Genomic DNA, 25,430 nt, shown 5'->3' with positions numbered 1-25,430 from the left:
TATATATATATATATATATATCTATCTCAAGTATACCCAAGAATACTGGAGTGGGTAGCCTATCCCTTCTCCAGGGAACTTTCCAACCCAGGAATGGAACCGGGGTCTCTTGCTGGTAGATTCTTTATCAGCTGAGCTACCAGGGAGGACCACTGATAGATTATTATGCAATAAATGGACAGGCTTGAGACAGGAAAGTGTGAAATTGACTGTTCAATTAGAATAATTTATACTGCTCCTGCTTTTCATGTCTTGGTTGGTTGGCCATGAGGCATGTGGGATTCCCGCTCCCTGATCAGGGATTGAACGTGCATCCTCTGCATTGGAAGGTGAAGTCCCAGCCACTGGATCAGCAAGGAAGTCCCTGGATGATAGTCTCTTTGGAGCTGAAGGTTAGCATGGCCTTTCTATTAATAAGTAGGTGAAGTAAATGCCTTTGGCTGGAAAGTCCACACCAGTCTTTTAATCAGGAATAAGTTTGTGACTTGAAAAGTTTCCTACTCATTATAGAGGAGAACACAATGAAGCAATATGCTTGGGTAAGGGGTAAGAAACAGAATGAAATCAAGAAGACAGATTTTTCAGGAACTAGAAAGAAGACATGACACAGAGCCTGAATTTGAACTGTTTAAGACAAAAATTTCCAAAATTCTCTTCTTTGCTGGATTTGGTGCTTGTCTGTGTCCCTGTATTTTCACATAAATACTCATAAATGAAGCATTTGTACCAAAAGGAGAAAGGAATAGCCCTTCTCGCAGCATTGCTAGATAAGCGGTAAATTCTGAGAAATCCCAAGACTGATGTAGACAAAAATGCACTTTAGTCAATAACCATGAATTATAACCTTCAAAATGACTTCTTTTTATTTATATGAAAGCAACAAACATTTATGAAGTCCTAAAAAAGTGCAGTGCATGCTTTTCTCACGTTGGAGTTGTGCGGTTATGATTATCACTTGTTCTTTCCCATTTATACATTTTAGGGTTGTGCCTCGTGTCTTGAAGATTTTTCTTTTCTCAAATCTTTCTTTCTGGCATTTCACAAACCCGAAACATATTGAAGAAACAGGGCACATCATTCCAGTTTTGCCTTGGATTTGAGGAGTCCCTTATGGTGGCACAGTCCTCCACAATAACCAGGTTGTTGGGCTCCCCTGCATCCCAGAAGCTGAAAGAGAGCAAAAGGGGAGATTTACATGAGGCAAGGTGACCTATGCATGCATGCTAAGTCGCTTTATTCATGTCTGACTCTTTGTGACCTTATGGACTGTATGTAGCCCACCAGGCTTCTCTGTCCATGGCATTCTCCAGGCAAGAATACTGGAGTGGGTTGCCATTTCCTGCTGCAGGGTATCTTCCCAACCCAGGGACTGAAGCTATGTCTCTTACCTCTCCTGCATTGGGCAAGTTGGTTCTTTACCATTAGCGCCACCTGGGAAGCCCTATAAACTAGGCAAAATACATTCGTGTTTGATTTTGCAACAATTTTACGAGACAGGTGTTATAATCCCCACTTTGATGATGAAGCAAAAGAATCTCAGAAGAGCTAAACCATTTCTCTAAGTCATAGAGTTTGTGAATAGTGAAGTTAAACTGGATGTTTCTGACTTTCTATTCTGCTGTGGTTGCTCATGGCTTTAGACCCAAAACAGAGATGTTAGGGGAAAGAGGGATATCCTGATGGATTTGTTTCCTTCACACACATAGCTCACATCGTGTTTATCTCCCCTTATCCTATAGAGTTTTGTATTCACTGAGGTGCATACTTCACTGGGTCCACAGAACAATGTTTTAAAGGGTCAGAACATCCTACTTTTAGTCCATAGGAATCTGTTGTCTCAGACTTCCCTTGTGGCACGGTGGATAAGAATTCACCTACCAATGGAGGGGACACAGGTCCAGTCCATGATCTGGGAAGATCCTACATGCCACGGAGCAGCTAAGCCTGTGTACCACAACTACTGAGCCCAAGCCCTCTAGAGCTCAAGAGCCGCAACTTCTCAGCCTGTGGGCCGCAGCTACCCAAGTCCATGCACTCTGGAGCCTGTGCTCCTCAACAAGAGAAGCCACCACGATGAGAAGTCCATGCACTGGAATGAAGAGTAGTCCCCGCAACTAGAGAAAGCCCCCACAAAGCAACAAAGACCCAGTATAACTAAAAATAATTAATTTTTTTAAATTCAAAGCTCTAAGAAAAGAATCTGTTGTCTTTCTTAAATCATTGTTTTTGTCTCATTGACTACAGTTTGGTGGCACAAGACTTCAAATTCCACTCTTTGTCTCCCTTGCATTTCCCATGAACTAGTGTTCTGTTTTAAGCCTCTTCTCATTTCATCTATTATTTCCCCTTTATTTCTGAGGTAATTCTAGGAGATGGAGGCAGCAGATCCTTATGCTTCTCTTTTCTGTCTTATATATCAGCTCTTTTTATGTTTGCATTTAATATCACCAAGAATGGACATGAATATACCTCTTGGACCAGAAGGAGGTTCTGAGGACTCTCCTCAACAGTGGTCTAACTTTACAATTTGGGCTAACATTATAGTTCTACTGGGCTTCCCAGGTGGCTCCACCTGCCAATGAAGGAGACACAGGTTCGATCCTTGGGTCAGGAAGATCTCCTGAAGAAGGAAATGGCAACTTGCTCCAGTATTCTTGCTTGGAAAATCCCATGAACAGAGGAGCCTGGCAGGCTACAGCCCATGGGGTCTCAAAAGAGTTGGACACAACTGAGCAACTAAACAACAACAAATAGTTCTACTACAAGAAGGAAATTACCTCAGAGACTTTGTGAAAGGTGTACCATCTACCCATTGCCACTGACCCTCAGTCACCTGGTCCGTCAGTCCAATATAAAACTCTTTCTTTCTAGGTTTTGTGTAGTAAAGGAATTCCTATGGGAGATACACACACAGCAAATGAGGAGATCAGTTATTCCAATTTCAAATAAACATCGAAGGTAATTGTTTTTAAGAGAGAACTAGGATTTGGACTGGAGGTAATAGAAAAATGGGCCTGAAATGATAAGATTATAGAGGATTTATTTTGGCAAAGCATAGATACCATAAAATTACGCCAGTGAAAAGGAACTTTTGACAGAGAAGGAGGTTCACAATAACTCATGCAAAGTTTATCTACAGTTACGGGTAGCACAAAACATTATAAATCATAGCTTAAATATAATGGACAATTTCTGCTTACCTTCTTTCACATGTTTCTAAAAACACTGGTCATTCTAAAATGAGGTACCCATATGTACCCTATCATGTGTAAAATAAATAGCTAGTGGGAAGCTGCTATATAGCACAGGGAGCTCAGCTCAGTGCTCTGTGATGACCTAGAGGGGTGGAGCATGGGGTGGGAGGGAGGTTCAAGAAGGACGGGATACATGTATACATACAGCTGATTCACCTGGTTGTACAGCAGAAACTAACAGAACATTGTGAAGCAATTATGCTTCAATAAAAATAATAAATAAATAAAATAAAATAAGAATAAAACTAAAGTAAAATATATAAAATATAAACTAAAAATGAATAAATAAAGTAATAATTCAGTTCAGTTCAGTTGCTCAGTCATGTCTGACTTTTTGTGACCCTGTGGACTGCAGCACGCCAGGCCTCCCTGTCCATCACCAACTCCCGGAGTTTACTCAAACTCATGTCCATTGAGTCAGTGATGCCATCCAACCAGCTCACCCTCTGTCATCCCCTTCTCCTCCTGCCCTCAATCTTTCCCAGCATCAGGGTCTTTTCAAATGAGTCAGCTCTTTGCATTAGGTGGCCAAAATAATGGAGTTTCAGCTTCAACATCAGTCCTACCAATGAACAGCCAGGACTGATCTCCTTTATGATGGGCTGGTTAGATCTCCTTGCAGTCCAAGGGACTCTCAAGAGTCTTCTCCAACACCACAGTTTGAAAGCATTAATTCTTTGGCACTCAGCTTTCTTTATAGTCCAACTCTCGCATCCATACATGACTATTAAAAAAACCATAGCTTTGACTGGATGGACCTTTGTTGGCAAAGTAACGTCTCTGCTTTTTAATGTGCTGTCTAAGTTGGTCATAACTTTCTTTCCAAGTAGTAAGCATCTTTAAATTCATGGCTGCAGTCACCATTGCAGTGATTTTGGAGCCCCCCCAAAATAAAGTCTGCCATTGTTTCCACTGTTTCCCCATTTATTTGCCATGAAGTGATGGGACCAGATGCCATGGTCTTAGTTTTCTGAATGTTGAGCTTTAAGCCAACTTTTTCACTCTCCTCTTTCATTTTCATCAAGAGACTCTAGTTCTTCTTCCCTTTCTGCCATAAGGGTGGTGTCATCTGCATATATGAAGTTATTGATATTTCTCCTGGCAATTTTCACTCCAACCTGTGCTTCATCCAGCACAGCGTTTCTCATGATGTACTCTGCATATAAGTTAAATAAGCAGGGTAACAATATACAGCCTTGACGCACTCCTTTCCTTATTTGGAATCAGCCTGTTGTTCCATTTCCAGTTCTAACTGTTGCTTCTTGACCTGCATATAAGTTTCTCAAGAGGCAGGTCAGGTGGTCTGGAATTCCAATCTATTACAGAATTTTCCACCGTTTATTGTGATCCATACAGTCAAAGGCTTTGGCATAGTCAAGAAAGCAGAAATAGATGTTTTCCTGGAACTCTCTTGCTTTTTCAATGATCCAGTGGGTGTTGGCAATTTGATCTCTGGTTCCTCTGTCTTTTCTAAATCCAGCTTGAACATCTGGAAGTTCACAGTTTACATATTGCTGAAGCCTGGCTTGGAAAATTTTGAGCATTACTTTACTAGTGTGTGAGATGAGTGCAATTGTGCAGTAGTTTAAGCATTCTTTGGTGTTGCCTTTCTTTGGGATTGGAATGAAAACTGACCTTTTCCATAGCTGGGGCCACTGCTGAGCTTTCCAAATTTGCTGGCATATTGAGTGCAGCACTTTCACAGCATCATCTTTTGAAAATGAAAATGAAAGTGAAAGTAGCTCAATTGTGTCTGACTCTTTGTGACCCCCATGGACAATACAGTCCATGGAATTCTCCAGGCCAGAATACTGGAGTGTGTAGCCTTTTCCTTCTCCAGGGGATCTTTCCAACTTGGGGATGGAACCCAGGTTTCCCGCATTGCAGGTGGATTCTTTACCAGCTGGGCCACAAGGGAAGCCCAAGTATGCTGGAGAGGGTAGCCTATCCCTTCTCCAGCGGATCTTCCTAACCGAGGAATTGAACTGGGGTCTCCTTCATTGCAGGTGGATTCTTTACCAACTGAGCCATGCGTGTGAGATGAGTGCAATTGTGCAGCAGTTTGAGCATTCTTTGGCACTGCCTTTTTTGGGGACTGAAATGAAAACTGACCTTTTCCAGTTCTGTGGCCACTGCTGAGTTTTCCAAATTTGCTGGCATATTGAACGCAGCACTTTCATAGCATCATCTTTTAGGTAATAATAATTACAGATTACTAAATAATAAATAACATGAAGTCCCAATCCTCTTTTTTTCCTGCCTTACTAATAAAGGAATTAAACATGAAAATTTCTTTTTATCGTAGTTTCTTCTAGTAAAGAAAATAAAGTTGGTAATGGCTTACAGAAAAGGTAAGAACAGCATGTATTTCAGTAAATTCATGTGACACATAGAAATTGCAGGTCAAATACTATACACAAGCATGTATGGGGTAAAGAGAGATGGGTCCTGTGAAGGATGTTTCACTACACTGGAGGATGCTGTACTCAACTACCTGCTCCTCCTGCGTGTTGATAACCACCAGGTGAGCACCCATGCTCGAGCAGTTTTTTAGACTTGCTCTCCAGGACATGGTGTCAGGAGAAAATAAGTAGCAGCTGGATTGAAAATGGAACCACTTCAGTGGACAGCAATTCTTGACTGAACCTGGAAGGAGAGAAGTTTCTGTGAGAGTCCCACATGAACCAGGTAAGATAATAGAAACCTTCCTCTGAGCTGATAAGTTTTTCACTTTGAGTCAGAAGCCTTGGAACCCCTTGTTCATGCTCCACATCTTACCATCCAAGACTTTAGGGAATTCCTCAGTCAACAAACACAAACAGCAATGTTCTTGTCTATCAAGACTTAATCCTTACTTTCTAGATGTCAGTGCCAATAAATAATAACACAACCGTATAAAAGCAGTCTCCAACCTTTTGGCACCAGGGACAGGTTTTGCGGAAGACCATTTTTTCATGGACTAAGTGGGGGAGCTGGTTTCAGGATGATTCAAGAGCATTACATTTATATTGTACACTTTATTTCTAATCTAATGCCACTGTTGATCTGATAGGTGGTATTGGTCTTTGGACTGGTACACATTTATTCTAAGGGTTTGCTGTAACATCCCCAGAGTTTCCTATTTGAATGCTAATTGCACTTCTAAAGTTTTATTCTTGTCCTCTTACCAAATTCTCATTATTCTCTGACAGGCAAGATTTTGCATTTTACTTTTGAAAAACAGGACTCAACTCAATTACTTTACTTATCCCCAAAGAGATTGGGAACCCCTAATATATACAATCTTCCTTAGTTATGCTATTGACATGGGACCCTATTATATGTTCATAGACTTCCAAGTTCAGAGAAAAATTATGTATTTTATCTGAGTGACCACTAAGATAGAGTCTCACGTTTTCCAAACAATGTACCCTCAACAGAATCTCCAAACTAGTTGTCCTACAGTTCTTAGAACTATAGAATTTCAGTCTATGAAGTTTATTAAAAATAAATAGTCCAATTCCTCTTGATTTAACGGTGAGGAAATTATAGCTCAGAGAAGGAAGTCACTTTCTATTGTCAAGTAGCATTTTGCTAAGACTTGGACCAGGACAATATGGAAGAGTATAGGGAGCATATTTCTGAGATATTTTCAAATTTCCTTCCTACATTTTTTTCCTCCTTCACTTCATTTTGGAAGCAGGTGATGGATGAAAATAAAAAGTACACTTCTGGGAATAACACCTTCAACTTCTAGATTGACTCTTCAGCCAGACGCCTCACATTTATTCTAAAGGTTTGCTATAACGTCCCCAAAGTTTCCTGCTTGAACACAAATTGCACTTCCAAAGTTTTATTCTTGTCCTCTTACCAACTTCTCATTATTCTCTGACAGTACAGGCAAGATTTTGCATTTTGCTTTTGAAAAACGGGACCCAACTTGACTATTTTACTTATCTCCAAATCAATCTAAAGCCAGAAAATGTTGCTATGTAAATTTAGATGTTCAAGTTTGAGGTCTATTATACCTGACCCATTGGGCTTCCCTGGTGGCTCAGATGGTAAATAATCCACCTACAGTGTGGGAGATCTGGCTTTGATCTCTGCATTGGGAAGATCCCCTGGAGGAGGGCATGGAAACCCACACCAGTATTCTGGAGAATCCCCATGGACAGAAGAGCCTGGTGGACTACATAGGGTCACAAAGAGTCAGACTTGACTGAGCGACTAAGCACAGCACACATACCTGATCCATCATTATAGCAGGAGAGTTCCATGGAATCCCCAGGTGGCTGGAACTTTTTCTCATCACATAGTTGAAAGATGCTATATGTCACTGTAAGGGAAAGAGGCACAGTTAATATTCATTACCCTTAATACAAGTGCATTTTATCTGACACTGATGAACCTATTTGCAGGGCAGGAATAGAGACGCAGACACAGAGAACAGGCTTGAGGGCACAGTCCAGGAGAGAGGGTGGGACGAATCGAGAAAAGATACATTACCATACATAAAATAGTTTGCTAGTGGGAATTTGCTGTATGATGCAGGGAGTTCAACTCAGTGCTCCGTGATAATCTAGAGGGGTGGGATGGGGTGGGAGGGAGGATCAACAGGGAGGGGACATATGTATATTTATGGCTGATTCACATTATTATATGGCAGAAACCAATATAACATTATAAAGCAATTATCCTCCAATTAAAATTTTTTACAAATACATTAACATTTTTTTATAGTTATAAAAGTACCAGTAGTTATAATATTTCCTTACTATCTACTTTTACTTCAGCATGGATAGGAACTGAGGTTTGGTTAGTCAAAGAAGAGAGAATTCACATTTCATGCTTTTCCTGATTTATGAACACAAATGTACTTTATTTCAGGTTCAAAGACCCAAAAAACCAGATGTGATGTCATGTAAAACTCACATTTGTATTTTTTTTTTCTTGTAACAAAGCCCTAGCTGAGACAGTAGAGTAGAAGAAAACTTTTTCCCTCACCTACACAGTAGAATGCATTTTAAAAGACAAATATTTTTGAAATGCTAATGTTTTCCTTGATTCCACAAACAAAATATTCTTCTCAGCCAGTTTCTTACCAAAGAAAGACACTCATATGAATTTACCTGTAGGAATTATGTATCTCAATATAGCTGTCTTACTAATAGTACAATATGCTTGGTAAGTCCTAAGCAATAAGTCCTAGCCTAAGATGAAAATGAATTATCTATTTATTGAATAAACTTTGTTAATAACATGATGATGATAATGCAGAAGATTGGTTTCAGTAATGTTAAATGAATGAATTATTGGAATGGCCACTGATCATATAAATTGCCAAATTCAATTCAGCAGCTTGGGTATTTTACCAGGGTGTATTCCTAGTAGTGTGTGCATAATCTGGAAAAATAAAATCAACAGTGAATTAAATATATATATAATAAATATGTTTGGACTCTCTTTTGTTGCTGTTGTTTAGTTGCTAAGTCATGTCCAGCTTTTTGCAACCCCATGGACTGTGGCCTGCCAGGCTCTTGTGTCCATGGGATTCTTCAGGCAAGAATACTGGAGTGGATAGCCATTCTCCAGAGGGTTTTCCCGATGCAGGGATCCAACCCACGTCTCCTGAATTGCCAGCAGATTCTTTACCACTGAGCCACCAGGGAAGGCCCCACAAAAACAATACAAAATGCCTAAGACTCTCTCTTTTGCCAAGTCGAACCTTCTAACCCTTCTTTCCAAGAAGTGACTTCCTGTGCCTCTGGCTAGGATCTCAGAGAGGTTTACACTAATGACAAGACTACAGAGAGGGTGAACTCAGGGCCACTAAGGAAATAAAAATTGTGTACCATGAAGAATGTTTCACAGGTCACTGAAACTTAGTACCAGTTTTATGCTGGTTGGGGTTTCTGGCTTGAGGAGTAACCTGGCGATAAATACGGGGGAAAGCATTAGTCACTCAGTTGTGTCCGACTCTTTGCAACCCCATGGTCTGTAACCTGCCAGGCTCCTCTGTCCATGGGATTTCCCAGGCAAGAATACTGGAGTGGGTTGCCAGTTCCCTCTCCAGGGGATCTTCCTCACCCAGGGATAGTACCCACATCTGCATCGCAGGCAGATTCTTTACCATCTGAGTCACCAGGGAAATGGAAATACCCTTTGTGGGAGAAAAGAACCCACAGTCAACAAGGAAAAATTCACTCCTAATGTTCACCAGGCAGCTTGAGTGTGACCTTCAGAACTCACCAACACATCTGGTGATAAAACAGGCACTCAGGAGCAGGATGGAGGTGCCAGCAATGGCCCATGAGAACAGCTGGGAAGAGAAGCATCTTCTCTCTGTAGAAAGAAAGACATACATGTGGTCAATCTTCCCTAAAAAGCTATGAAAGAGATAAAAGAAATTCATGTTTGACCCTGTTTACTTCCTTCCACTTGTATTACCTATACTGAATAATTTTTACACTTCAGAAAGCATGAAGATCATTGGAAGGGCTGGCTAAAACACAGATCATGGGGTCCTACCTCCAGAATTAAAAATTCAGTAGAGCTGGTAAGGAATCCGCAAGTTTCCAGGAGCTGAGAATGCTGTTGGCCTGGGAACCACACTTAGAGAAGCACTGAAGGAGCGCATGGCTATTTTTAAGAGTCTGAATCAAGGACTCAGACATATGTGCAATTTTTTTCCTTTCCAACTCTCCCAGATTTTCCCTCTTTCCCTCTCCCTTTCTCCTCCTCACTCTTTCCAGTTTTTCTTGTCTCTCTACTGCTCTCCTCCTTTCAGGGTCTCCTTTTCCAGGTGCTTTGTAAATCAATCTGATAAAACTTTGATGACCTTGTAGTTCCCCTCCTCCCCCCTCCACATATTTACACACACAGAGAGTGAATTCCAGAGACTTGCAGATACTTGCACCCACTCCAGTGTTCTTGCCTGGAGAATCCTGGGGACGGGGGAGCCTGGTGGGCTGCTGTCTATGGGGTCGCACAGAGTCGGACACAACTGACTAACGTGACTCAGCAGCAGCAGCAGAGACTTGCCCAATGGGACACAACGAACCATGGAAAAGGTAGTAGTCTGGTAGCTCTCCCTGAACTCAATCTCCTGCAATCTTTCCAGAAGAACATCTAACCTTCTAACCATCCCCTCTTTCACTCTCTGTCTCTGTCTCTCCTCTCTTACTCTACTGGCATTTACTGGGCAACAAGTCAGTCTCCTCACTCCAGGAGACAACAAAATGGAGAAATGATGACATTTTAAGTATCAACAAAACAAACTGACCTTGGAGAGATATGAAGGGCTTTAAAAATATTGTTTTATTTTGATGGACAAAATCTCTCCACTTTCTTCCAGACCTCACTCATCCCTAAATTTATTGTTCTGTCCCCAGAATGTTTATCACCTCTTCCATGAAAAAATCTATGAAAGAAAAGTGCATGCGTGCTCAATTGTCTCCTACTCTTTGTGACCCCATGGACCATAGCCCACCAGGCTCCTCTCTCCATGGGATTTTCCAGGCAAGAATACTGGAGTGGGTTGCCATTTCCGCCTCCAGTCTTCCCAACCCTGAGATTGAACCCATGTCTCCTGTGACTCCTGCATTGGCAGGCAGATTCTTTACCACTGAGCCACTAGGGAAGATTGAAGGAAAAGGAATAGTTGCAAATCTTACCTGTTTGTGATGCTGGTGATGTGGATGAATTCATTCTTTCTCTTTTCTCTTTCTTCCTTTCCTCTCCTCCTCACTGTCTCTTTCTTCCTCCTCCTCTCCTCTTCCCTGTCTCTGTCCTTAGTTTCTGGGTCCAAGAGTGCTTTGTTGATAAGAGCCAAAGAAAATGAAGGAGGAATACTTGATCTATGTTTTAGGAAGCTCAACCTTAAGACATAAGAAAATTAACTTGTTCTGTGGCTGTATGTTTATGTCAAGATTTCCTTTGTTGCATAAGGAGGGCAAGGGAGTTTACTGGGCAACAGTCAGTCTCCTCACTCCAGGAAACAACGAAATGGGGAAATGAAGACATTTTAAGCATCAACAAAACAGACAGAACTCGTGGAGATATGATGGGCTTAAAAATTATTGTTTTATTAATATTTTGGTGGATAAATTGCTGTGCTTTCTTCCAGATCTCACTTATCCTTAAATTTTTCCTTGACATCTGTGGGGCTCACCTATGCACTTCCAAACATCTTTGATCTTTCAGTTCAGTTCAATTTAGTTGCTCAGTCGTGTCTGACTCTTTGTGACCCCACGAATCACAGCACGCCAGGCCTCCCTGTCCATCACCAACTCCCGGAGTTCACTCAAACTCATGTCCATCGAGTCGGTGATGCCATCCATCCATCTTATCCTCTGTCATCCCCTTTTCCTCCTGCCCCCAATCCCTCCCAATCCCTCAGAGTCTTTTCCAATGAGTCAACTCTTTGCATGAGGTGGCCAAAGTACTGGAGTTTCAGCTTTAGCATCATTCCTTCCAAAGAACACTCAAGGCTGATCTCCTTTAGAATGGACTGGCTGGATCTCCTTGCAGTCCAACGGACTCTCAAGAGTCTTCTCCAACACCACAGTTGAAAAGCATAAATTCTTTGGCGCTCAGCTTTTTTCACAGTCCAACACTCACATCCATACATGACCACTGGAAAAACCATGGCCTTGACTAGACAGACCTTTGTTGGCAAAGTAATGTCTCTGCTTCTTTACTATTACACATTTGTTAACTGAAAAGAGGGCTTCCCTGGTGGCTCAGATGGTAAAGAGTCTGCCTTCAGTGAGGGAGACCTGGGTTCGATTCCTGGTTTGGGAAGATCCCCTGGAGAAGGAAATGGCAACCCACTCCAGTATTCTTGCCTGGAAAATCCCATGGATGGAGGAGCCTGGCAGGCTACATTCTATGGGTTGCAAAGAGTCAGACAGGACTGAACTGAAAAGGAGACACATTTGACACAGAGCTGGGCATGTAGTATATGTATTTATACCTTAGCCATGTGAATTTTCTTCACCTCTTATGCTTTTTCTTCCTCTTTCATTTGAAGCTCTTAAACAGTCTATTACTTTGGAATTCTAATGCCTTTTATCAAGTGATGGCCACTAGGCTATTTTACAGGTTCAACTCAGATGAACAGCCTTGTGTAGTATGACTATGCACTTTGAAACTCATCTCAATTTCTTACATCATAACATAGGTTCTGAGGTTCTAGAGGAGGCTCAGTAGGAAGTTTAATTCTACTGTTCTAAATTACTTGTGAGTTTTGTTTTATATTAATATTATAACCTATTTCTCTCAATGGGAAAAATGACTTTGAATGTTGGAAGAAATAATTTCAATTAGATATTGGAATACAGTGTGTTTCTGGAAGATTAGTTGGATATAGTCATGTTCTGTTACTTAAGAATAAGATTAACTGGTCTCAGTTGATTTAAATTCACATTTGTTATATATATATATATGTATAAAACCTGGTAATCCCCACACCCAATGACTCACAGACTTCCCATGTGTTAGAAAATATCCCTATTCTCAAAGGGACTTTTTATTGTTTGAATGTATTGTCAATTCCCTCCAGATTTTCCATTTAACAGTTATATAGATTACAGAAAGATTACAACTTTTACATATTTATTTTATAAACATACACATTTTTAATGTATGCTATCAGCAAATGGCTTTGAACCACAGAGAAACTGTCTAGTGGATGAATTATATGAATTATTAAATAGTGAATCACACTAACTACAGCCCATTATTTATTATTATCAATCAGTAGAAATCAATATGAATGAACAATTATGTTAATAATTTAATGAATATACAATTAGCTGTATATTAATGTTTAATAGTCCTGTTTGCATCAACTAAAATATGAAAATGATTTTATCCCCTTTGTTTTACCACTTTTCTCCAAGTTATAAAAATAGTATTTTTGTGTTCAATAATATGAGAAAAATATGACAAGTGAAAGACTTCTATCTATTCTATGTTTAGAAGTCCATACTTCTAAAGCCAATCACTGTTGATTTTTTTTTACATACTTTGAGAGATTAAAAAAAAATTATTTATTTATTTTTGGCTGCACCGGGTCTTTGCTGCTGAGGATGGGCTTTCTCTAGTTGTGATGAGCAGGGGCTAGATTTTGGAAATCTACCACATTTTCCTGAAGCTGACATAAGCAGTATGACATAAGCTCTCTTGGCCTGTAACCCAAATTTGATGTTTATTTGGAGTACCATCTCATCTTCTGTCATCCCCTTCTCCTCCTGCCTTCAATCTTTCCCAGCATCAGGGTCTTTTCCAGTGAGTCAGTTCTTCACATCAGGTGGCCAAATTATTGGAGTTTCAGCTTCAGCATTAGTCCTTCCAATGAATATTCAGGACTGATTATGAAGACAAGATGGTTGGATGGCATCACCAACTCGATGGACATGAATTTGAGTAAGCTCCGGGAGTTGGTTCTGGACAGGAAAACCTGGCATGCTGCAGTCCATGGGGTTGCAAAGAGTCAGATACGACTGAGTGACTGAACTGAACTGAACTGGAGTACCATAAATCTATATCAATGCAATTCTTGTAAATATTTAAATCTTGACTATCTACTATGAAAATTAGGGATTATAATGCATAGTTTATAATGCTGATTTTAATATTGAAATGTGTCAATATAAAGTGATTTTCTTATGCACATATAAGAAAGTAAAAGATGAATCAGTTACATTCCTTCCCCCTGCCTATTGAGAAAGCTCATCCCGATTATAAAACCTGGTGCTGGGAACTTCCCCGATGGTCCCATGGTTGAGAATCTGCTTTCCAGTGCAGGAGACACAGGTTTGATCCCTGGTGGTGGAAGTAAGATTCCACATGCTGTGGGGCAACTAAGCCCATGGGTTGCAGCTAAGACCTCACACAGTCAAATAAATAAATAAATAAATATTTTAAAACACCAAACATAGTGCTTTTTATTATAGCTTTGCTTTTAACTGTGAAAAGTGAAAGGGAAAGTCACTCAGTTGTGTCCGATTCTTTGTGACTCCATGGACTATACAGTCCGTGGAATTCTCCAGGCCAGAATACTGGAGCAGGTAGCCATTCCCTTCTCCAGGGGATCTTCCCAACCCAGGGATTGAACCCAGGTCTCCGGCATTGCAGATTCTTTACCAGCTGAACCATCAGGGAAGCCTGTTTTAAACGGTATTCAAATAGAAAAACTGTAAGGTATAAATTGATAAACATAATATGAATTCTGAAGATCAGGATCAAAGAATAAATCATATTGTGCATATTGCAAATCAGTCTTGAATATTTATTGGAAGGACTGATGTTGAAGCTGAAACACCGATACTCTGGCCACTTGATGTGAAGAAATGACTCATTTGAAAAGACCCTGATGCTGGGAAAGATTGAGGGCGGGAGAGAAGGGGATGACAGAGGATGACATGGTTGGATGGCATCACCGACTCAATGGACATGAGTTTGAGTAAACTCTGTGAGTTTGTGATGGACAGGGAAGTCTGGTGTGCTGCAGTCCATGGGGTTGCAAAAAGTTGGACATGACTGAGCAACTGAACTGAACTGAACTGAACTGTGCATATTGCTAATTCATGTAGTTCATTTCATTATAATGTATACCTGACTTTATAATGTTGAACTTACAACCCTTTATCATTAATATTTAAAAAATAAAATCCAAATATCTGCAGCAATAAATAAATAAACAAACCTGAAATTTTGTCTCAAGTCAATTATTTTCACTGTAATTTAATATCAAAGCCTTATTGTTAAAATGTAACACAAGGACATGACAATATAGGAACATTAATTACTCAATAGAGCAGGTGAAACATGACTCTTGTGACAGTCATATTGCAATTTTTTCTTCTGAGACAAACACTTCCTCTTCCTTATGGGAGAGTAGAGAATAAGATATTTTAGGCTACTTCACTTTTCTTTAATCCTTTCTTATTCACATTCTTGAATAACTGTGAAACCGTCTTCCTATATCAAATATGATTTTTCATGAATTTTGTTGAATGAGATTTTGGAACTTTTCTCCCTTATGAAATTTTGAGGTGACAAAATTGATATTCTGCTGTTAATTTATCTTTGTAAGATGTGAATAATTCCCAAATAGAATTCATCTTAAAAGATCTAAATGGAAATTAAGTGTCAAAACTATTTTATTTTTAAAGAGCATTTTGTCTAACAGAGGTATTCTACAAAGATTAGAATTATGATATAATTAATTTTTATTGCATTCATAGTTTTCAAATTTTATAAATGTGTGTAAGTATGTTATTTAACTTTTTATGAATGATTGTATTAATGTTATTTATACATGTTTCAATTTTAGTATACCTACTATCAATTTCCTTGTTAATTTTATCATTTTAAAATAAAGAACTTTTATAATAACTACTATTTAACATTAATAGTTCAGAGTTTTAAGGAGAGTGAAAATGACCATCACAAGTTAGCACAGATATAAGGAGTTACCCATTTATAACTGTTTATGCCTCCAAAACATTAGCTTTAAAAAATAATAAAGTAATCTTTAAGTTATTTAGAATATATATTTTCTCATAGAAATAAATACGTCCTCAAATCCACACCTGGAAAATCCCATGGACAGAGGAGCCTGGCAGGCAACAGTCAAGAGTCACACAGAGTTGGACAGGACTGAAGCGACTTAGCACATATGCACTCACCAATCAACACAAAAACTTGTTTAACCCATCAGAATTTTGAGGTGTTTGCTAGGACCTTGTTCAGACTATCTTTTTGTAAATGGAGAGAGGTATTGTGCATTTACATAGAATAACTTGAGTCAGTATTAACTTGCCAACCAGATGACAGAGCAGTCAACTCAGCGTGTGTGGACTATGACATAACTTCATTATTTCCAAACAATGCCCTCTACCGTGCTGTGTCAAAATTCTCTTTTCTGCTGAGTAGCAGATATTTTAATATCTTGGCAGATCCTTTGGTTTTCAGGTCACTTTCACTAGGCAAATTGTGAAACTTGTCTAACCCATCTTAAAGCTGATTTTATATATCTTACGTTTATTTTCCTCTTTCTCCAATGGATCTTCTAACCTGCTGAGCCACAGGCATGGGCCATGGCCTGAGGAGTCTGCAGCCAAGAAAGGAGAATGTATTCTGCCCTTTGTTTTTAAAATATATATATTTATATACATATAGCTTCCCTGGTGGCTCAGATGGTAAAGAATCTACCCACATGGTGGGAGACCAGGTTTGCTCCCTGGATCAAGAAGATCCCCTGGAGAAGGAAATAGCAACCCATTCCAGTTTTCTTGCCCAGAGAAATCCATGAACAGAGGAGCCTGGTGGGTTAAATTCCATGAGATCACAAAGAATCAGACATGAATGAGCAACTAACACACACACACACACACACACACACATTTGGTTGTAACAGGTCTTAGTTGTGGCCCTCAAGATCTTTGATTTTCATAGCATTCAGGATCTAGTTGCAGCATGTGAGATCTAGTTCCCTGCACAGGGATCCAACCTGGGCCCCCTGCATTGGGAGGGCAGAACCTTAGCCACTGGATCACCAGGGAAGTCTCTGTTCTGCTCTTTGAATAACTTCCCTCTTCAAAATATCCCCCTCCTTTCAGCTTCTGCATTTGGGCTCTCTGTTTCAGGGCAGAGAGAGGAGAGAAGTCATGCTATGCTTTTGTCCCTTGATTCCTGGCGAGGGAGCATTGGCTGAGGCTTATTTTGGTTCCTCTGCCTGCTAGTGGTGTAATGTGCAGTTTGGGCTCATTTTCTTGGAGGCATGTTTCAGTTTTTGTCTCTACCACCTAGTACTGCCTCAGAGAAATAAATTCCCCATTTATAATTTTACACCCATAGTTCAGGGTAAGAAATTCCCTCCCTTGGAAGCTGTCTGAGCAGCCAGGTAGCTCCTTTGTTCTTGTTTACACTCAAGTTCCTTCATGTGAAGTCAAGGAAACCAGGGGTCTTCTTTTCCCTCTTTTTCTTTCCAGGCACACTACATCAGGCAGCACTTTCTCTGGCTGGTATATACAGCTCCATCAGCCTCTTGCTTTCAGAAAGTACAAATTGTCTGTATAAATTATCACCAAATTGTAGGGAATGTGTCAAGCTTTCCCAGAACAACTCAGGAAGCTTTCCCACCAACTTCAGGTGGTGAAGAACAACTTCACCATCTCCATTAGACTATAAGCTCTACGAGGACAGAGAATTAACTAGTTTGTTCATTACTGTATTCCACGGGCAGGGAACACGTAAGACATCATAGGTGTTCATCATAGGCAGTTTTTTTAAGCTTTGACATTTATTTATTTTTGGCCGTGCTGGGTCTTCGCTGCTGCGTGGACTTTTGTCTTGCTGCAGTGAGCGGGAGTATTCTCTAGCTGTAGTGCACCGGCTTCTCATGTGGTGGCTTCTCTTGGTGTGGAGCACAGTTTCCAGGGTGATTGGGCTTCAGTAATTGCAGGTCCTAGAGCACAGGCTCAGTAGTTGTGGCACGTGGGCTTAATTGCTATGAAGTATGTGGGATCTTCCCAGAGCAGGGGTTGAAACCAAGTCTCCTGCATTAACAGGCAGATTCTTTACCACTGAGCCACTGGGGAAACCCCAATATTCTTTTTCTTGAAAGAATAAACAAAATAATATCAAGAATTGGTTTTTTAAAAAATCTTTAATACAGGTTGGATAACATCAGGTTTCAATTAACCAAATAACTGATAGCCTAGTGGCTATAAACTGGTGGTAATTTGGCTTGCTTCCCATTGAGGATATGCTGTAATGTCCAGACATTTTTGGCTTCCCTGGTGGCTCAGTGGTAAAGAATCTACCCAAAATGCAGGAGATGTAGTTTTTCAGTTTTTTATTTATTTTTCTGGCCAAGAAATTCCTTTGTACAGTTCATTTCTTCTTTTTTTGTTTAAAAATGTTTATTTATTTACTTGACTGCACCAGGTCTTAGTTGCAGCATGTAGGTTCTTCGATCTTCATTGCAGTGTGTGGGATCTGGTTTCCTTACTAGGGATCCAGGCCCGCTGCATTGGGGGCTCGGAGTTTTAGCTGCTAGATCCTCAGGTCATTTCTTATTTTTCAGTAATAAACCAATCCTTCATATAAATCTTTAAAGGGAGAAGGCAGGTGGACTGGGAAGGGACTGGGCTTCCCCCTCTGGTGGGTCTTCTCAACTGAAAGTGCACAAGAGCAAGTGCCTCCAACTTCTTGATTGCTGGAGCTCAACTTGGAGTTGGCCATGGTGGCAGCTGTGGCTGCAGTGGTATGGTAGCCTACTCCAAATAATAGAGTCATTGGAAATAACTGATACTCAGAAACTGCTGCACCAGTGAATTTTTTTTTTTCCTTAATTGAAGGAAAAATGGTAGCTTAGAGGTAAAGAATCTGTCTGCCAACACTGGAGATGCGGGAGACGTGAGTTCCATCTCTGGGTTGAGACGATCCGCTGGAGGAGGAAATGGCAACCCGCTCCAGTATTCTTGCCTAGAGAATCCCATGGACAGAGAAGCCTTGCGGGCTACAGTCCATGGGGTCGCAGAGAGTTGGACGCAACTGAGTGAATAACACTTTTACTTTCAAGCAGAATGTGGATGATAACCAAAGCAGGTCACAGAGGAGGAGTATAGTGGGGGAAGGGAAGAAGGGAGGAGGGAGAAATAAGGTGTTTGGAACAGGTGGAGACTGAAGGTCATTGTAAAGACTTTTTCTGTCAGACTGAAATGGAGAACGATTATAGGATTTTGAGCAAAAGACTGACACAATCTGACTCAAGTTTCAAAAAAAATTCACTCTCAGAATAATCTGAAGGGAGACAAAAAGAAGCAGAGAAACTTGCCAGGATGTTATTACTGTCATAAGCAAGGGGAATCTAAATACTAGTATTGTTTAAATCTGAGGATAGACAGAATGTGATGATTAATCTAATGTGTCAATTTGACTGCATCATGGGATACCCAGCATTTAACTAAACAGTATTTCTGCATGTGTCTGTGTCATTATCATCATTTCACTGATTCTCATCAGATCCCCTGGAGAAGGGAATGGCTACCCACTCTTGTATTCTGGCCAGGAGAATTCAGTGGACAGAGGACCCTGGCAGGCTATAGTCCATGGGGTTGCAAAGAGTCGGACAAGACTGAGCAACTTTCACTCACTTACTCATTTATCTGTGACTATACTGAATCCACACTTTTACCTAAATTTCTTCTTTTTTTTGACCATGTCACACAGCTTGTGGGATCTTAGTTTCCACACCAGGGATCAAACTCTGACCTTCAACAGTGAAAGTACAGAGTCCTAACCACAGGACCACCAAGAATGTGTTCAGTTGCTTCAGTTGTGCCCGACTTGTTGCAAACCCATGGACAGAGGAGCCTGTTCATGGGATTTTCCTGGCAAGAATACTGGAGTAGGTTGCCATTTCCTCCTCCAGGGGGTACTGCCAGAAAGTTCCCTAGCTAAATTTCATATAATTTTGAGTCCAATGAAATAATTGAATGACTGCCTTGTACCAAATGATGTGTTAAGAACTATGAATGCTGTGTAATTGAACAAAATAAAGTGATGAGAGAATAAACCGCAAACAAGGTAAATAAATTTCGCTTCTGTATAATTTCTTTCCTGGAGTAATGGTGCCCTCGTGTGGCTCTAGCTGGCTGTCAAATCATTTCTCAATTACTTTAGGAGTTCAGGGTGCTTATTATGAAATGCTGTGACTTATTTGTCTGCATGCATGCTAAGTCACTTCAGTCATGTCCAGCTCTGTGTGACCCTATGGAGTGACCTGTAACCTGCTAGGTTCCTCTGTCCCTGGGATTCTCCAGACAAGAATACTGGAGTGGGTTGCCATACCCTCCTCCAAGGGATCTTGCTGACCCAGGGATTGAACCCTTGTGTCTTATGTCTCCTGCATTGAGTGCCACCTGGGAAACTTGATGTATTTGTTTAGTAATGTTAAATTATAATGCAGAAATTCACATTAAACTTTCTTCTCACTCTGTATTTGGTGATAGAACATCTGTACGTGTGTACACAGCTCATTCTCATTATTCAGCGTCCTTATATCATATGATATCACTGGGAACGTGGAACTGGAGACCACTGAACTGCTCTCCTAGTGATAACACAAGGGTTAGGTTGCTATGAGGCTCTGGTCACATTTTTGTCAACGGATTGATATAAAAATCTGGCTTATGTGTTTTCTATTAAAAACATCTTATTTAATATATTTTGTTATAAATTAGATAACAAGTAAAGACCCACTGTTTAGCACAGGGATCTCTATTCAATACTCTGTAATGGCCTATATGGGAAAAGAATCTAAAAAAGAGTGGCTATATGTACATGCATGGCAGATTCACTTTAATGGACATCTGAAACCAACAGAGCATTGTAAATTATATCCCGACAAAAATTAAATGTATATGTTAATTATATATATATATTCAATTATATATATATATAATTAATTATATATATATGTCCATTAAAGTGAATCTGCCATGCATGTACATATATCCATTCTTTTTTAGATTCTTTTCCCATATAGGCCATTACAGAGTATTGAATAGAGATCCCTGTGCTAAACAGTGGGTCTTTACTTGTTATCTAATTTATATATATATATAATTATATATATATTTAATATATATTTTAATTTTTATGAGAGGCCTGGCATGCTGTAGTGCATGGAGTCTCAGAGTCAGACACGACTGGATGACTGAACAACAATAAGAATGCTTGACTGGATCACACGACAGAATTTTACCAAGAAGCTAAGGGTGTGAATTCCTTGGTAATTCCATTACTTAACTTGACATACTTAGAAGTCAAGTTTGACCCTAAAGAATTGGCTTCACAACAATTCTCTGTTTTTCTATTTTTCTTTCATTGTAATAATGAAGGCCACTACCTTCTGAAGCAAAGATTCCTTCATAGCAGAATTGGTTTTTTCCAGAATTTGTTTTTCACATTCTAAAATTTAAGAATGTGGTTTAATGTCACTGGATGTGGGAGTGATGTTCTGAAATTCCCATAATAGAATGATCTATTGTTCCTTTTTACACAAGTTGTTTCATAGACTCAGGGCAAGTTGTCAAGTGGGTGAACTTTTTTTCTCTCCTTTCAGTTTTCCTCATTTATTTTCAAGATGCCAGTTATTTTGCTATGTCCTAACAGCTCCTCTCCAGAGAAGGCAATGGCAACCCACTCCAGTACTCTTGCCTGGAAAATCCCATGGATGGAGGAGCCTGGTAGGCTGCAGTCCATGGGGTCGCTAGGAGTCGGACACGACTGAGTGGCTTCACTTTCACTTTTCACTTTCATGCATTGGAGAAGGAAATGGCAACCCACTCCAGTGTTCTTGCCTGGAGAATCCCAGGGACGGGGGAGCCTGGTGGGCTGCCGTCTATGGGGTCGCACAGAGTCGGACACGACTGAAGCGACTTAGCAGCAGCAGCAGCAACAGCTCCTCTCATAACGGAAATGGATATTTTTCCAAAGATACTTACTTCTTTCATAAAAGTTAGCTTTTTCAAAAGTTATATTTTAGCCATTTGGCCATTGAGCATGTATAATGCCAACCGGGAGTTCCTGTTTAATCACTGAGATAACCACTTACCTAGTGTAACAACAATAACAATACAATAACAATTGTATATTGTTATGCTGTGGAATTTATTTCATGCCCAGTAATAATGCCTAGAAGGTTTCCCTTGGGCCTGCTTTTGCCTAGTTTTTTTTGCCTAGAGTTTTTACTAGTTTTGGGCTTAACAGATTAACAATCTCAACCAATAGGGTTTTCCTCAATTTTATATTTTGAGGGGTTGGGAGAAAGTGGGTTATCTCAAGTAATAGTTTTTGTTCTTATTCAAAGAGAAAAAGAATTATTTTATAATCATTGCTGCTTTCAGAATGGTTCAGCAGAAATAGTACCTGGAATATTTTTTTTCATTGAAGTTAACTTGTCAATCAGTAAAGCTGAACCATTTAGTCTAAAAAGTGCTTGCTTGTTTTTCTTTCTTTTTTTTTTTTTGCTTTATTGGATTGACCATTGTTTGACTGGATTTATTGTATGAGTTCATGGCTTTGGCTTGGTGCTTCTAAGTTTTTAGCCTTGAACTTGTATTCTCTGACATTCTGACTTCATTCAGCATCCACCTCGAGGCAGCAATGTGAAACTTAAGGCATGTTGAAACCTGAAGGAACAGTGGGAATTCCCACTCACATCTCTCCCCGGGCCTCTCAATTGCCTCTCTCTAGAGGTGAGGACTGAGCGACTGAACTGAACTGAACTGAGAGGTGAGGAATCTTCCAGACAGGTGCAGACTCACAGGACAGAAACTTCTCAATGACTGTAAGTTTTGTCAGAAAGTAAAGAAAAAAAAAATGAGTAAAAAAATGAAAACAATGGAAGTCACAGGCCCTGTGGGAAGGACCAACTCTTGCATCTGTTTTCAGATCAAGTATATTCTCAGAGGAGGCCTCTCTTGAGGCATAATTACGAAGTTGCTAAAGTTTGTTTTAGTAGTCATCAGCACAGTTCCCTTTCTGATTGTTGGCATGTGTTTTCCTAGCCTGCGCAGAGCTTTTATTTCATGGCCTAGTCTTGAACATCACTTTAAACCATCACCAGTTAAATCAAGCCTTTCAATTAAATGAAATTAAATTAAACCTTTAAATTGGAACAATTGATTCTCTCTTCCTGTTCCTTCCAGGTTTGTGTCCACTGACTAAGCTGAGATGTTCTTCACTGTTACAGATGAAGAGTTATGGGTCCAATTTAGTGTAGTACCTCAAATGGCTAATGCAAGAAACTGTAGGAATGTCAGTCACACTGATAGGTAGTAGGAAATTAAAGTATCTCCAGTAAAACTTCCTTTGGCACATATTAACTCATATTTTTTCTGATAAGTCTGTTCCTCTTACATGTGGTGTTTTCTCTCTACCCCAGTGCTCTGCACTGAGTCTGATCTGATACTTAGTGACTGTCTGAAAAACAAATATTCTTGCCTTGAGAACCTCATAATCAGTATGAAAAGGCAAAAAGACAGGACACTGAAAGATGAACTCCCCAGGTCGGTAGGTGCCAAATATGCTATTGGAGATCACTGGAGAAATAACTCCAGAAAGAATGAAGAGAAGAGAAACCAAAGCAATAACAACACCCAGTTGTGAATGTGACTGGTGATGGAAGCAAGGTCCCATGCTGTAAAGAGCAATGTTGCATAGGAACTTGGAATGTTAGGTCCATGAATCAAGGCAAATTGGAAGTGATCGCACAGATGGCAAGAGTGAATATCGACATTTTAGGAATCAGCAAACTAAAATGGACAGGAATGGGTGAATTTAACTCAGGTGACCATATGCCCACTACTGTGGGCAAGAATCCCTTAGAAGAAACGGAGTAGCCATCATAGTCAACAAGAGTCCAAAATGCAGTACTTGGATGCAATCTCAAAATCGACACAATGATCTCTGTTCGTTTCCAAGGCAAACCATTCAATATCACATTAATCCAAGTCTATGCCCCGACCGGTAACACTGAAGAAGCTGAAGTCGAACAGTTCTATGAAGACCTACAAGACCTTCTAGAACTAACACCCCCAAAAGATGTTCTTTTCATTATAGGGGACTGGAATGCAAAAGTAGGAAGTCAAGAAACACCTGGAGTAACAGGCAAATTTGGCTTTGGAGTACAGAATGAAGCACGGCAAAGGCTAATAGAGTTTTGCCAAAAGAGCACACTAGTCATAGCAAACATCCTCTTCCAATAACACAAGGGAAGACCCTACACATGGACATCACCAGATGGTCAATAGTGAAATCAGATTGATTATATTCTTTGCAGCCAAAGATGGAGAAGCTCTATACAGTCAACAAAAACAAGACCAGGAGCTGACTGTGGCTCAGATCATGAATTCCTTATTGCCAAATTCAGGCTTAAATTGAAGAAAGTACGGAAAACTACTAGACCATTCAGGTATGATCTAAATAAAATCCCTTACCATTATACAGTGAAAGTGAGAAATAGATTTAAGGGACTAGATCTGATAGAGTGCCTGATGAACTATGGGTGGAGGGAGGTTCGTGACATTGTACAGAAGACAGGGATCAAGACCATCCCCAAGAAAAAGAAATGCAAAAAAGCAAAATGACTGTCTGAGGAGGCCTTACAAATAACTGTGAAAAGAAGAGAAGTGAAAAGCAAAGGAGAAAAGGAAAGATATACCCATTTGAATGCAGAGTTCCAAAGAATAGCAAAGAGAGATAAGAAACCCTTCCTCAGTGATCAGTGCAAAGAAATAGAGGAAAACAACAGAATGGGAAAGACTAGAGATCTCTTCAAGAAAATTAGAGATACCAAGGGAACATTTCATGCAAAGATGGCCTTGATAAAGGACAGAAATGGTATGGACCTAACAGAAGCTGAATATATTAAGAAGAGCTGGCAAGAATACACAGAAAAACTATACAAAAAAGATCTTCACGACACAGATAATCACAATGGTGTGATCACTCACCTAGAGCCAGACATCCTGGAATGTGAAGTCAAGTGGGCCTTAGGATGCCGGGAACCGGCGAGAGACATTCCACTCGTGACAAAGGTCATGAGGAAGGAGGCTCGGCATACGCAAAGGCGGGATGGAGCCTCGGGAGTCCCCCCGGATATTCTCTAGGATCTTCCCCCCAAAACCAGAGTCTGCCTACTTTATTGCTTTGTGCTCTCACCTCTGACTTTACTGGGGGCTGTCCCCCTCCACCATCTCGCTCTCTCTGTCAAAGAGTTAACTTACAGCTCCAATTAATAAAGTTCCTGGGCAACTAGGAGTGTTTAAATCCAGACCCCTCAGATGGCTCTCTAACTCGCCTGACAAGTTTACCCGGACTCCTACAGCTATGCATAAGATTGTTTACAGTCTCCCAGCCTCGAGAGGCATGGGAAGCTTAAGATATTCAAATAGCTTAGAGCCTCTCAGAGAGTTAGAAACTGTCAGAATAAAACTAGTAAAAGATTTCATTGATGAACCAATGCTTGCTGCCAAGTTTCCGCATCCCCTGAATTGTATCCTTGAATGTGTATTAATTAATATAGTTGGTATGTAGAAAAAATAAGTAGTGGCCTTGGTATTAGTAATTTTAGACCCTTAAGGTAATAAATTCTTTCCTTTGTTGTAAACCTAT

General features: G+C 40.1%; 1 protein-coding gene across 2 annotated transcripts; it reads right to left on the bottom strand.

The window, feature by feature from the left end:
• Positions 1–149: 149 nt before the first annotated feature.
• Positions 150–25,206, bottom strand: CLEC4E (C-type lectin domain family 4 member E). 2 transcript variants are annotated; one of them, XM_070371020.1, is made up of 7 exons: positions 24,978–25,206; positions 10,907–11,045; positions 9,483–9,575; positions 7,480–7,569; positions 5,749–5,900; positions 2,778–2,893; positions 150–1,167 (listed from the first exon to the last, which is right to left on the bottom strand). In XM_070371020.1, exons 2-7 carry the CDS (start codon positions 10,938–10,940, stop codon positions 1,017–1,019), a joined length of 636 nt encoding a protein of 211 aa, XP_070227121.1. In that variant the 5' UTR covers positions 10,941–11,045; positions 24,978–25,206; the 3' UTR covers positions 150–1,016. The 2 variants fall into 2 exon arrangements, with proteins under 2 accessions (XP_070227121.1, XP_070227120.1); XM_070371019.1 differs by lacking the exon at positions 24,978–25,206 and adding an exon at positions 24,770–24,971.
• Between the last annotated feature and the right edge of the window lie 224 nt (positions 25,207–25,430).

This window comes from Bos mutus, chromosome 5 (assembly GCF_027580195.1).
Source record: "Bos mutus isolate GX-2022 chromosome 5, NWIPB_WYAK_1.1, whole genome shotgun sequence".
Classification (NCBI taxonomy): domain Eukaryota; kingdom Metazoa; phylum Chordata; class Mammalia; order Artiodactyla; family Bovidae; genus Bos; species Bos mutus.
Note: the sequence above shows the minus strand (reverse complement) of the source record. Positions and strands in the feature narration are given on the sequence as shown.